This window comes from Rhinatrema bivittatum, chromosome 5, assembly GCF_901001135.1.
Source record: "Rhinatrema bivittatum chromosome 5, aRhiBiv1.1, whole genome shotgun sequence".
NCBI lineage: Eukaryota > Metazoa > Chordata > Amphibia > Gymnophiona > Rhinatrematidae > Rhinatrema > Rhinatrema bivittatum.
In genome coordinates this window covers 287,967,213-287,981,644 of record NC_042619.1, presented here as the reverse complement: position 1 = coordinate 287,981,644, position 14,432 = coordinate 287,967,213, and the positions used below count along the sequence as shown (strand labels likewise).

Genomic DNA, 14,432 nt, shown 5'->3' with positions numbered 1-14,432 from the left:
TCCTGGGCTGGCCGGGGGAGGAGGGGGCAGTGGCTGCCATGGCTCAGGGACCACACCCAGTGGCAGGACCAGGGGTCCAAGTTTAATGTTATTCTGCAGGGAGCTGTGGCCCCTGGCCAAGGACTGCGTAAGTAAGTTAGGACTGGATGTCAAAATAGGGAGACACATAATGCCTGATGGTGTCACAGCCCAACTGATTAATTTGGAAATCCAAAGGACAGTGCTGGGCTAAAAAGTATAAAGTAAAAGATTTGAAATCCAAGCCACTGAAGTGCATGGGGGGTTTCGGTGCCTGCTCTTTGGAAGGGGAATGGAGGGGTTCAAGACCTTTTCTGCAGGTTGCAGGGAGAGTGTTCGCCTGTAGTTTTAAAGTTAGTCCTAAGTATTTTTATTACTTTTTAACATATTTTAAAAACTTTCTCAATTAAAAATAAAGTTGCCTTAGTGTGCATTTTACTGTCTGGGAAATTTGCCCTTTATATGAAGGAGAGGGCTCTTGGTGATTGGTGCTGGGAAGGGAGGAGGGGATTGGGGTAGGAGGCAGATGAAGGGATCTTGGAGAGAGGAGAAGGGGTATTAGTATGGGGAGGGAGGAGAGAGAGGATCCACTCGCACAGCCATCCTTCTGATGAAAATGTCCTCTCTGCCTCACGCCCTGTACTCCCTCTGATCCCTTTATTCACACCACATAAACACGCACACCTTAAAACCCCACGATCAGAGCCGGTGGAAGCACTAGGCAGGCAGACGATGCGGGAGGCGACGGCATGGCCTCTCCTTTTTCCTGCCCGGAAGAGGAAGTGGTAGGTCCTCACGGGCAGGAAGAAGAGGACATGCAGGAAAACGTACAGTGCATCCCCTGGGCCGTCGCAGGAAGAGGCAGCATGGGTCCCAGGTTCAAGCAACAGCACCCCCCACCTCCCCATAGGAGGTGGGGGGTGCTGTTGCTTGAACCTGGGACCCATGCTGCCGCACCCTCAAGAAAAAATGAAGTCCATCTGCCGTGGATGCTGAAAGCAAAGGCTGCCACTGGACTTGTACTTCTACTGGAGGGCGGGGAGGACGTGAATGCATGAGAGCATGTGTGTCTCAGTAAGAGCGTGTTTCTGTGTGTGCGTGCGCGTCTCAGTGAGAGCGTGTGTCAGTGTGTGTGCGCGCGCACGTCTCAGTGAGAGCGTGTGTCAGTGTGTGTGTGCGCGCGCGTCTCAGTGAGAGCGTGTGTCAGTGTGTGTGTGTGTGTGCGCGCGCGTCTCAGTGAGAGCGTGTGTGTGTGTGCGCGTCTCAGTGAGAGCGTGTGTGTGTGTGTGTGCGCGTCTCAGTGAGAGCGTGTGTCAGTGTGTGTGTGCGCGCGCGTCTCAGTGAGAGCGTGTGTCAGTGTGTGTGCGAGCGTCTCAGTGAGAGCGTGTTTGTGAGTGTGTGCGCGAGCGTGTTTGTGTGTGTGTGTGTGCACGCGCGTCTCAGTAAGAGCGTGTTTGTGTGTGTGTGCGTGCACGTCTCGGTGAGAGCGTGTGTCAGTGTGTCAGTGTGTGTGCACGTCTCGGTGAGAGCGTGTGTCAGTGTGTGTGCACGTCTCGGTGAGAGCGTGTGTCAGTGTGTGTGTGTGTGCGCGCGCGTCTCAGTGAGAGCGTGTGTCAGTGTGTGTGTGTGTGCGCGCGCGTCTCAGTGAGAGCGTGTGTCAGTGTGTGTGTGTGTGCACGTCTCAGTGAGAGCGTGTCAGTGTGTGTGTGTGTGCGCGCGCGCGTCTCAGTGAGAGCGTGTCAGTGTGTGTGCGCGCGCGTCTCAGTGAGAGCGTGTGTCAGTGTGTGTGTGCGCGCGCGCGTCTCAGTGAGAGCGTGTGTCAGTGTGTGTGTGTGCACGTCCCAGTGAGAGCGTGTGTCAGTGTGTGTGCGTGCACGTCTCAGTGAGAGCGTGTGTCAGTGTGTGTGCGCGCGCGTCTCAGTGAGAGCGTGTCAGTGTGTGTGCGCGCGCGTCTCAGTGAGAGCGGGTGTCAGTGTGTGTGTGTGTGTGTGTGCGCGTCTCAGTGAGAGCGGGTGTCAGTGTGTGTGCGCGCGCGTCTCAGTGAGAGCGGGTGTCAGTGTGTGTGCGCGCGCGTCTCAGTGAGAGCGTGTGTCAGTGTGTGTGCGTGCGCGTCTCAGTGAGAGCGTGTGTGTGTGTGTGTGTGCGCGCGTCTCAGTGAGAGCATGTGTCAGTGTGTGTGTGTGCGCGCGTCTCAGTGAGAGCGTGTGTCAGTGTGTGTGTGTGTGCGTGCACGTCTCAGTGAGAGCGTGTGTCAGTGTGTGTGTGTGTGTGTGTGTCTGTGGCTGTATGTATCTGTGAGAGCGGGTGTGTATATATATATATATGAGAGAGATTGAGAGGAGCAGCCCTCACCTCTCCCCTGCTAATCCACAACAATCTCAGGGCATCTGGAAATCAAAAGTTCCCAGGCATGAACAGCCAGGGATTTTTTTTTAATCCTTTTTAAGTTCTAAGTATTGGATGGTGTTTCAAATATTTTATCAGTCTTTGGAAAATTTTAGTTTTACATTATTAGAAGTATTGCATTTGGCAGCTGTTTTGAAATATTCTTTGGATTAGTATGGTTTTATTTCTATTGATTTCTGTTTCCTGGTTTTATTGTTTGATGTTTTCTGAGAATTGTAATATTTCTATTTTTCCATTGCGGTACCACATAATAGTCTGGCCTGTTGTGTTCGGTTTTTGTCTGCCATTGTTTATATTAATACTTTACGGTTCCTTTGTTCTGCATTTTTGTGAGAGTCTGTATTTTGCATGTGTGACTAAGTTGACGTATTCTGCTAGTGTGAAGGTCCTGTTTTTCCCAATAGTAGGTGTATTGGTGTGTTAGGGCCTGTGTAATAAATGCAGTGTTGCCTATTCATCAGTAGGGCTGTTAGTGTTTGAGTGCTGGCAGTTATTGCAGTTTTGATATGGGAAGTTGTAATCCACTTTACATGTGGCTTTCTGAGGGCCAAGCCCATACTCAACACACATTACAATAGACCTAACACCAGTTCCAAGGGTATATTTTTTTTACTTTTTTTTTTTGCCAGGGTTTTACAGGACTGCATTTAAATGTAATATATATGTAAGTGATATTTTTACCAAGTAGTTAAACCTTCTTGTTCATGTAAAATCTCCTCTTATTATAATGCTTAATTTTTAATTGTGTGTGGAGAGTGTGTGACCCCAGGGGGTGGGTGGGGGTGTGTGTGTGTGTGTGTGTGTGGCAGGCTGTAAGTTGTGGCTAATGGCCCTGCCCACAAGGATTCTCTCCCCACTTCTGATCTCTGCTGCTAGGACGGGGTGGGCAGACGTAGGCCCAAGGGCCGCATGAAGACCTGGTCTGAGCTTGGGGGACTTCCAGCTGGGGGGGGGGGAGCGTGGTGCCCTCCCTGAATTCTGCCAGCTGGAAGGGACATTTCATTACTTCTGCAAACTGCATTGAACCTTCCCGTAGAGCAGGTGTAACCCGCAGGTTGTAGTTTGCCCCCCCGCTGTATTAGGAGGAAGGCAGCGCAGTGCCTTGAGCCAAGTCCTCTTTCTTTGCTGCCTGGGTCCGGCGGGGATGCCATAGTGCTGCGGTGTAGCACTATACTCTGGCCCTGACCAAAGGAGGGAAGGGGCCTAAGATGCTACCCCACCTCTTTCCTTCTCCTAACACCAAGCCTGGATGGGTGCAGAGTGGGGAGCCCCTGTGTCTGCTTTCACTTTACTCCGGAGGGAATTGCACAACAAGGACCAGCATTATGGAACTCATTGCCACTCGAAACAAGATTACAAAGTGATTTAAAAAGCTTTAAAAAAAAAAAGTTTAAAAACATGGCTTTTCAAAAAAGCATTCTACAATATGAATGGGGAACAAGAAGTTTAAAGGAATAAGCGAATATACATCTACACTAAGCTAAAGTCACCCTATTAGCATAATTGTCTATTCATCACTATAGAATAATTTAAGAAACATGCAGGTTAAAGTTCAATTATTATATGATTCCCTATTTATCATATAAAAGACAAGATCCACAACTCACATTATATACCTTAGATTATGAAATTGTTACTGTAAATGTTTTGGCACTTTGGTAGTAAGAATTTAATCAAATACATATATGCGTGCCACCCTGTAAACCGTTGTGATGGTGCAATACTAAACGACGGTATAGAAAAGATTTTAAATTAAATTAAATTACTGTCCTTAACTTGGAATCGAGACTTCCCCAGTGGGAGTGTAGGGGATGGGCTCGTTGAGCATAATGGTTGAAAAAGACTTAAGGAAGCGTTGACTGTTTCTGTCGTGTATCTTTTATTTATTCATTTTTTATAAAATGCTTTAAAAGCTGTTGAAAGATGCTCAAAGTACTTACCAAGCACCCTCTGATCCAAAATGTAGGAAGAGAGCGATACTTTGCTCTCTGTGGTGAAATTGCTTTATGCTGCAGTGTGGCAGGGGAGGTTCCAGTGGCCGCAGATTTCTCAGGTCCACGTGTATGAGTGGAGGCGAGCAGAAATGGTGCTGGCAGAATACCAAAGAAACTACAGCTGGACCTTAAAATCTGTAAAGAAATCAAAAAGGAAGGCTCTTCTGAAGAGAGATCCAAACAAGAGACAAAACCGATGGCGTTCTCGTAAATCAATGCATTAATATTTCTAAATATTGGAGGAAACACTCCAAGGCCTTAGAACTCTGTGTAGATTCATAGAAACATAGAAATGACGGCAGAAAATGACCAATCTGCCCATCCAGTCTGCCCAGCAAGCTCCCACACTTATTTTCCCATACTTATCTGTTTCACCGACCACCAAGTTCAGGGCCCTTGTTGGTAACTGTTTGATAAGAATTTCCTGCCACCCACTGCCATTGATGCAGAGAGTAATGTTGGAGTTGCATCAAAGGTGACTCATACCTGGTGATTACTACCCTTACTCAATAAGCCTTCACATGGTTAATGCAACTCCAACATTGCTCTCTGCAATGTTGTTAGGGGTAGTAACCACCGCATCAAGCAAGATACCCCGATGCTTGTTTACCCAGACTGCACAGATCCCTGCCTTGTTGGATGTTGTCTGAATGTAAATCCTCTTTTCCACATTTTATCCGTGCCGTTGAAGCAGAGAGCAACGCTGTATATGCATTCAAAGTGATTTATCAGGCTTAATTGGTTTAGGGTAGTAACCACCGCAATAAGCAAGCTACCCCCACGCTTATTTGTTTATCCGGACTGTGTAGTTCAGTCCTTGTTGGTTGTTGTCTGAATGCAAATTCTCTCTTCCACATTTCCCCTTGCTGTTGAAGCAGAGAGCAATGTTGGAGTTGTATTAACCGTGTGAAGGCTTATTGAGTAAGGGTAGTAATCACCAGGTAGTAGCCTCCATTCCAGCAAGCTACCCCCATGGCTCTTCTCTTTATTCCCATTTTCTAGCCTTTAAGGATCCTTGCTGGACTTTGCCTCAGATTTATTTATCATGGCTTTTGTTTGGCATACCCTGACTTGAAAAAGTACAACAGGACTCTTCCGTTTAGGTTTCCTTGGACTGTAAGATGTAATGGTTGGCTAGTTACTGATGAAATGGTTTGTGTGAAACATTTATGGTTAATGAGCGGTTATCCAAATAGCATCTGTGCTTATCCTTTTTCCTGCCAGATTCTAGTAACTGTGCTCCCTGCCCCTCCTGTCATTTGATAGCGACGTTGTTTCTTAATACAGCTGTGTTCAGGAAGACTAAACCTGCTTCAAGAAGAAGATTATCTTCTGAAGTTTTGAAGGTGTTTTTTTTTGTTTGCCAGTATTTTTATTGTTGAAGTTACCCATCTGAGGATGAATTAAGAACTTGAGAGAGAATGTGGAAAACCCCATTTTGAAAGCAAAGCGCATCGTCTGTGTGCTGATTCTCTGGATTCTGTTCTTGCTTTTCCAGTTGATCATGTGGTTCCAGAGCCCGGCACCAGCCTGCTTGCTGCGTTTGATCAGTGGAGAGAGTGGGCAGACAGCAAGTCCTGCTGTGATTACTCCCTGCACGTGGATATCACCGAGTGGCATAAAGGGATCCAGGAGGAGCTGGAGGCACTAGTCAAGGATCATGGTAAGCTTCCTGATGATGGCAATCGCCCGTACCTACTTTCAGTGTGAAACATTTCCCATGACAAGTAATCCTGTCCACTCTTTCATTTAAATACTTTTGAGGGAGGGGGGGGGAGCAATTTTTCTGAGGGTTTGTGTTTAAATCGGAGAGCGGGTAGGAGAACTATGCATATAGATCGCATTTCCTTTACATTCCCTCCCCCTGCATGAAAAGCAGAGGCAGATACTGCAGCTGCTCTGTACATGCGACAATAACCAAAGCGAAACCATGTGCGTAATTTTGCTGTGATTTATTGATGCAGACCCTGCAGGTAAAAAGCATCACACTATTTGCACCAATGCAGGCAGTTTGGTTTGATTATTGCCTCTTAAGCGATTTTTGTGTGTAAAAAAAAAAAACTTTGCCCACTTAAATTGGCTGTCTGAAAACTGTCTGCACTCGGTGCATGTTCAGCAACATTAGACACTAAGCCCTCTGGGGATAGGGAAATACCTAGAGTTCCTGAGTGTAATCCTCTTTGAAGAGCCAAACAGTGGAATATAAAAATGCATGATTGCAGCCGCATTGATAGGCATTCCCTGGGGACACGTAAAGGCTAGAGGATAGAAAGTATGACACAAATTTTAGAACATCATAACTGCCATACTAGCTCAGACCGAGGGTCCATCAAGCCCAGCATCCTGCCTTCCAACAGTGGCCAATCCGGGCCACACCTACCTGGCAGGATCGCATGTATTTTTAGGCAGAATTTTACCCACACACAAAACAAAAACTGATGCAAGTCACCATGTGTACTTTCTACCCTGGCAATTTTCAGAGGGAAAGAACCTGCATGCTTTTGCTTTAAAAATTGTTGCAAAGCCCGTGGGTAAAAAGTATTTTGTCCCTGTGCAGACAGTTTGAAAGTAGCCCTCTAACCTTCTCAGTTCATTTTGTACTTCCTTACGGTGCTTCCTTGTACTTCTGATGAGCTCTTGGCACAGTGGTCACTGGGAGGAGTAGAGAGAGGAAATGGGAGATAACTAAAAACCTGCTAATTCTCACTGGCAGGCAGCTGTGCTGCCCTGAGGAAGGCCTGTAGGTGGTAGAGTGCCAGCCCTGCCACAAAAAGTGGCCAAGCCAGCTGCTGCAGCAAGAGAGGGCAAGAGCAAAATGTGATGGGTATAGCATCTGGATTAGTGAAAAAGAACTGCTCCATTTGTAGCTTGCTCGTGGAATCCTTGGCTTGGAATCAGAAAATTGCAAACTCTAGACTTGAGGGCAATGGTGATTAATCATGTGGGACCCTTGGGGGTAGGGGAGAGAGGTGAGTTGCCTGCTTGTGATCACCGAAAAGAGATTCCTGACTTTTTCAAAATCTATAGTTTGCAAAATTCTTTTTTTATTTCCTTTATTCTCTTAGGTGTGAACTCTTTCTTGGTTTATATGGCTTTCAAAGATCATTTTCAGCTCACCGATTCACAGGTAGAAAGACTTTTAGATTTGTTCATGTCTTTCTTGCTAAGCGGTCGTATGTAAGGTTTCCAGTTTTTACATTTGAAGAGACAATTTCCTATATGCACTTAAATATTACATTTCTTGGGTATGGTTGAGAAATAGGAGCAGTTATGGTATGTGTTCAGTGTACAGGAAGTCATCAAACTTAACACAACTTGTTTCTGAAAACAGTGTCTTAAGTTGAGATTGTTTTAATGAGACAGTATTATCAATGGGAAACTTGATTCCCTATCTTCAGCAAAAAAAAAAGCAAACCCTCTGAGATTTAGGAATGTATAGTATTCTAAAAATAAATATCTATAGATCTGTTCTAAAGAGTTATATTTTTTAATATTATGCAACTTGTATGTTAATACAATTAAACAGTGGCTAAGTCATAGCCGACTTAAACTTAATACAAAAAAAAACAGAACTTCTCTATCTGAGTGTTCTAGATGACTCTCTAAATGGTCCTCCTTCATTGATCACCCTGGGTAATGAGATAATCAAAGTTAAGAAAGTTACCCGCAATTTGGGAATTCAAATGGATACAAATCTATCTTTATCCTATCATGTTTCTAATCTGGTAAAAAATTCATTCTTTAAATTGCACACTTTGAAACGACTAAAACCTTTACTTTTCAAAAATGATTTTCAAACTGTACTTCAGTCTCTCCTGTTCTCAGGTTTAGACTATTGTAACAGTTTGTTTCTGGGTCTTCCAGACTCTGCGATAAAACCATTGCAGCAAATACAGAATTCAGCCGCTCGTCTCTTAGTAGGACTACCTATGAGATATCATATTTCCCCTATCTTATATAAACTTCATTGGCTCCCAATTAAATATCGAGTAAAATATAAGGTTCTCTCTATAATTCATTCACTAATTCATGACCATGATTCCACATGGCTCTGTACATCTTTACGGTTGTATAAACCAATGAGACACCTTCGATCAACATCTCAGTATTTGCTCGATGTTCCCACAGTTAGAATAGCAAGACTCAATATGACCAGGGAGAGGGCCTTTTCAGTGGCAGGACCGCTGTTGTGGAATTCTCTCCCTAACACCTTAAGGCAAATTATTAGTCATAGTGAATTTAAGAAGGCAGTTAAAACTTATTTAAGATTGCATATGCTCATCTTGAAAATTGACTAATTCACTTTTTTAAGCCACATTTTTTGTAGCAATCTACTATTCAATTACACATTTTGAAGGAATATGGTTTATATGAGTTATATTTTTAGATTTATTATTTCCTTTCTATCTCTGACTATTTTTGTTAAAAAATTAGTATATCTATTTTATGAGTAGGGATTATGGCAATATAATGTATTTTTATTCTTTCTATTTCTTATCTATACTTTTTTAAATTTGATGTTTTATTTTATTTTACTTTTTATTTTTGTTTTTTTTTTCTTTGGTTAATGGCTCTATATAATCGAAATCTGTAAACCGTCTTGATCAAACTAGTTTGAAAAGACAGTATAGAAATATTTTTAAATAAATAAATAAAATAAATATCTGAAGAGGAAAGTGCCAAGGCATGCTTAACAGGCCATAATTTCTAGGAGAGGAAGTCCCTGGCACTCTTCCTGCTGATGCATCCTCTCTGGGCCTTTGTCAGTGCACCTGCTTGCATAATGGATGTACATTTTACCATGCTGTAACTCGGATGCCTTAGTTGAGGACTGCCTGGATAATAGCTATATTTTATAGTGCCATATGCACTGTATAAGGATTTACATGGCAAATCGAAAGGTGTGCTTGTGTAGAGTAATATATAAAATGGTTGCTTTTTCCCTTAGATATACGAAGTCCTCAGTGTAATCCGTGACATCGGTGCGATAGGACAAGTGCATGCTGAGAATGGTGACATCATAGCAGAGGTAATGTGCTCTCTAATTTGCAAAAACCAATTGGGAAAGGTTCATGGATATTCCCTCTAATTTTTGAAAGGTTACAATGTGCAAAATCTTCTTTTTTTGCAACATTTTATAAGCTGAGCTCAAATTTGTGTGCTACGAGTCAGTATAATGCAAATAATATCAGGATTTTTTGTGTGCACTATGTTTTGCTGTGTGAGCAGGGTACATGAATATGTAGGCGCATGTGCGCACACAACTTAGCAGGAACAATGTCTGTAACCCACTGTTGCATCACGTTACCCCTGTGAGATATTTCTTGAAGTCTGCTTGGATGCAGTTGATTGATCTATGACTTGCGGATGGTGGCTCCTGTGAGATAAGTGTACTCCCATTTGACAGCATGGGGAGTAATGTCTGCCACCTCTGTGTAACACCTGGCAGATTCTCGCTCTCAGCTAGAACTGTGTGCATAGTGCCTCGGATGTTGATTTGGTTCTGCTATTGATTCAGCAGAGGCAAAACTTTGATTTTAGCTTCTCTGGGGGCTTGCTCTCTCTGCCTTATCTTGGTTTTGGTTATCTTAGTGTTGATCTAAGAAACTTGTAGCCAGTGGAGTAGGAACTAAACTATGGTGTTAAATCTATGAAATTGGACTCCTTTCTCTGTATTAGGAGCAGCAGAGGATTCTGGAGCAGGGAATCACCGGCCCGGAGGGACATGTACTGAGCCGGCCTGAAGAGGTGAGCACATCTCTAGAATGTGTTAATTTTTGGTTTTCTACTGTCAGTAATGACCACACATATGGCATGATAAGTTGCTTATAGCCAAGGTGCCTGTTTCCTACACAGTATATTGGGGCAGATTCTTCTGCAAGGGTGACAATTCTGTGGAACAGTTTTTGAGATTCCGTTGGTGGCACATTTGCGCAAACTGAACTGTTTGTTTTTTTGCAATAAATGTTCATTGTAAATTGTGCTATTTTTAAATATAGTGCTTTCAAATATCATAGTCTTCTAATCTTCACATTGTGCATTCTTATATTTTCTGTTGCTTTTTTTTGTTGCTATTTTAGTTCTTTATCCACTTCTGCTGAGTTGCAGTTCAGTAAATCATGGCAAAGTTAAAGGATGTATTTTTCAGTTTGTTGTACAAAAAATCTTTTCATGTGTTCTGTCACTTAAATTTCTCCTCTGCTTTTTCTAACTGTGCCATGATTTCCTCTCCACTAGACCCTTGTCATTTTTGGATAATTTGAAGCTTGAAGCAAACTTTATAGAGCCCATTACTAATACTGTAAATGGATCACTTACTGAAGGTTCAGTTCCAGCATCCTTAAAGGCGTATGTCCAGTTAAAATAATAAATCTGGTGCCCGAAGCATCTGGTCTAGCTTACCACTGTCCTGCCTCTAATCTTCTTGTCTTCAGTCAAGATTCTTGAAAAGTGTGTGCTAAGTCAACTACACCAGTAACTGAGGTATTAAATGTCCATCAATGCAAGATTAAACCAGGTTACAGGACCGAAACCTTGTTCAGGTGATCGTTTTTTTATTACTGGTTTTTTGTTTCTTCCTTTCCAAATTAAAGCAAGAGATTTATATTTTATCTTTGACTCCTCTCTTTCTCATAACATAATAATGATGGCAGAAAACCCCCCCCAAATAGTCCTTCCAGTCTGCCCAGCAAGTTTAAGGTAGTAAGCCTTATGTTAAGGGTAGTAATGTTAACAATTCTCTATGGGGCGGATTTTAAAAGGGTTACGTGCGTAACCCTTAAACCACACCCCCTCCGCGCGCCGAGCCTATTTTGCATAGGCTTGGCGGTGCGCGCAAGCCCCGGGACGTGCAAAAAGGGGTGTGGCCTGAGCCTCCAGGCACAGCGACCATTTGCCTGCTGTGCTCAGGATCGCGGGCCGGCCGTTGGCAGGCGTAACTTCTTCAACAAAGGTAAAGGGGGGGGGGGGTTCTAGGTAGGGCTGGGGGGCAGGTTAGGTAGGGGAAGGGAGGGGAAGGTGCGGGGGGGTGATGGTGGAAGGAAAGTTCCCTCAGAGGCAGCTCAGATTTTGGAGCGGCCTCGGAGGGAACGGAGGAGGCAGGCTGTGCGGCTCGGCGCACGCAAGTTGCACAAGTGTGCACCCCCTTGCGCGCGCCGGCCCTGGATTTTATAACATGCGCGCTCATGTTTTATAAAATCGGGCGCAGATTTGTTCGCCCCGGGTTGCGCGAACAAATCTGCGCCCGCGCGCAGGTTTGAAAATCTGCCCCTATGGCCGCAGATCCATTCTGTTCTAAAGCAGGCATTTTATAAGTTGTCTGAGATGCTTTAAATTTATCTTAACAAAACTTGATTTTTGCCCCTTCTTTCAAGCTCTTGGTATTAAGTACTATCAATACAGTGCGCTCAGCCGAGCACACTGTATAACCCACAGTTGGATGCTGGTTGTATAGGCGTTAATTAATCCTCTTATGCAATACATGTGATTGAGGCTATTAGCATTCACTCCCCATGCAAAAAAAAAAAAAAAAATGCGTCTAGGATGCACATTTAGCAATCAAATATTTAATGCCTGCCTGGAGCTGAGCGCTCCTTAAACCAGTACGGAAAAGCAGAAAAAAATGCTTTTCTATTCTGCCTCCTTAATATCGTTGCTTCTCAACTGAGAAGCTTCCGTTTCTTGAACCCCCTGGCTGTGCGGTGTTTAGGAAAACAGACGCTGATAAATTCAGCGTCTGGTTTTCTAACCAGTGGAGGGCCGATGCACTCGGGCTCTCCTGGTAACGAGACACCCCCCCCCCCCCCCCCCCCCCCAAATTTAAATATTGCATGGCGCGTTAAAAAAGCGGGCTCTGATTGTTCAGTGCCTGCTTTCTCTGCCAAAATATTGCATCGGCCTCAGTGTATGTAGGTTTATCCAAATGTCACTTGCAGGCTTTGTAGTTTAATTCAGAATGCTGCAGCACATTTGTTCTCTCCTGTCAATGGTGGGGTGAAAGGGGGCAAATCATTACTCCTTATCTGAAAAAGCTTGTTTGGTTCCCCGTTGTCTATGGGGCCCAGTGGAAATTGCTGGTACTGATTTTTAAGTCTTAGCAAGGAGAAACATTTTTCTCTGAGGACAAGTAGGATGGTAATCCTCACACATAGGTTACATCATCAGGTGGAGCTCAGATGTGGAAAACTTTTTGTCAGAGTTTCTAGAACTTTGACTAGGTACACCGAGCCTGCCTTTTACCACACGGGTTCCCTCTTCAATCTTTTCTTTTCCGTGGAGCTGTAAGTCTTGCGATCTGAGCTCACTTTGGCTGTTTGTGGCCTAGTGAAAAACATTTTTTCATCGTGTTTTTCCATGGTTTTCGTTATCACTCCATCTCTGGGTCCCTCTCGGTGCCTCTCTATAGTGTCCTATTCAGAGTTTTTGGCATTTCTGGTAAGTTTCTTTTCACAGTCTATTTCCCCCCTCCCCCCATGGCAGCAGTGCCCTGGTGCCACCTCCATAATTTAGTGTCTACGGCTTCTTTTGATTCGCTCTGTCATGGCCATATCCGATTTTCATCGATACCCCGATGCTAGAGGATAATGTCCATTATGGTTCCTCATGAGATTTGTCTTCTGCCTGGGGGCATCACATGACATTTGAGATTGTCATTTGTGTGCCCAAATGACCCCCAAAGGGGATGCCTGCTTCAACTCAAGATGGATCGGCTCTTTGGGTTTAGGAAGTCTGAGCCATCGGCACTGGCATCAATGGACCTTGGAGCCGCATTGATGGATACCACGCCATAGACATCAGAGGAACCATCAGTGCCGTTGGTGGATGGGGCGCCAGAGACCAACCATTGTCTATCTCCTCCGGATTGAGGACCCTGGATTCATCGTCTTTTTGGCCTTGGCACAAGGGAAAAACTAGGATGAGCATTGAGGGAAGCCTAAGAAGCATCAGCAGCAGTCGCCGTTGATGCACGGTGCCGGGTGTGGTGATGCAGCAGCTTTTGCTGCGATGCCCCCCAAAGTGACTTCACGGCAAAGAGGGCCCATCTTCTATCATTGCCGGGGGGTGCGCAACGGGATTCACTGGTCCTGGTGCTAATCACTGATCTACTTCGTGGCTCCAAAGAAGATCTGGCCACCCCTCCTTCCTCCCAGTCAGTGTTGGCATCGTCAACTTTTGAGGAAGACCTGGAGCATAGAGTCCAGCTGGCAGTGGATCGGGCACTGCAGGGCATCAGGCCTGTGGCACCAACGGCACTGGAGCTGGTGCTTCCAGTCATCCTACTGCTGAAGAAGCTCAACGTGCTTATTGGTGCATTACTGACCCAGCTGGTGCTGGTTCCTGGGATGGCACAAAGGCCTCCCCTTACCAATATGGTAGCTGTTGCCGGTTTCTCTGAGGAGGAAGCTCCATTAGATCTCGGCGTCTCTGCCAGCCTCATAGTCCCCCCATCCAGTTCTACCATTGCCTGCACTTCTGGACAAAGGCTGAGCACCTAGGTCCCCATCCCCTGTAGCATTCAGTGAGGATGAGAGACCCTATGACCTGGAGAGATGATCTGATGGAGTCATCCTCTGAGGGATCTGATGGACTCCCATCAGACCCTTCTCCAAATGAGTGAAGGAAGTCCCTGCCTGAGGACTTGACCTTTGCAGGGTTTGTGAGTGTGATGGTGGAGTCCATCCCATTTCAACTTTTGACAGAGGAGGATGTCAGGCACAAAATGCTTGAGCTCCTCCAGTTCGTGGAGCCTCCTAAGGACATCATGGCAGTCCCGGTACACAAGATCCTTAAGGAGTTGTTGCTGAGGATATGGGAAGTTGGGAACACCTCCTCTCAGTGCCTCCCATTAAGAAGGTGGACGGGCTGTGCCTCGTCCAGAAGGCTGCCGTATTCAATAAGCGTCCACTATCTCACAAGTCAGTGGTTGTCGAATGCGCTGTCAAGAGGGCCAAGCACTGTCTGACCCATTCTTCAGCGCCCCTGGGGAAGGACCACAGAGCAATGGATGCTGTTTGG

At 45.1% G+C, this 14,432-nt stretch overlaps 1 protein-coding gene across 3 annotated transcripts in view; it reads left to right on the top strand.

The window, feature by feature from the left end:
* Positions 1-14,432, top strand: part of DPYSL2 (dihydropyrimidinase like 2) — a 130,825-nt gene that overhangs the window by 71,135 nt on the left and 45,258 nt on the right. For all 3 annotated transcript variants that reach the window (XM_029604082.1, XM_029604084.1, XM_029604083.1), the window contains exons 4-7: positions 5,917-6,081; positions 7,484-7,545; positions 9,367-9,447; positions 10,098-10,166. In XM_029604082.1, the coding sequence (XP_029459942.1) occupies positions 5,917-6,081; positions 7,484-7,545; positions 9,367-9,447; positions 10,098-10,166 (377 nt within the window). The remainder of the gene's footprint in view (positions 1-5,916; positions 6,082-7,483; positions 7,546-9,366; positions 9,448-10,097; positions 10,167-14,432) is intronic.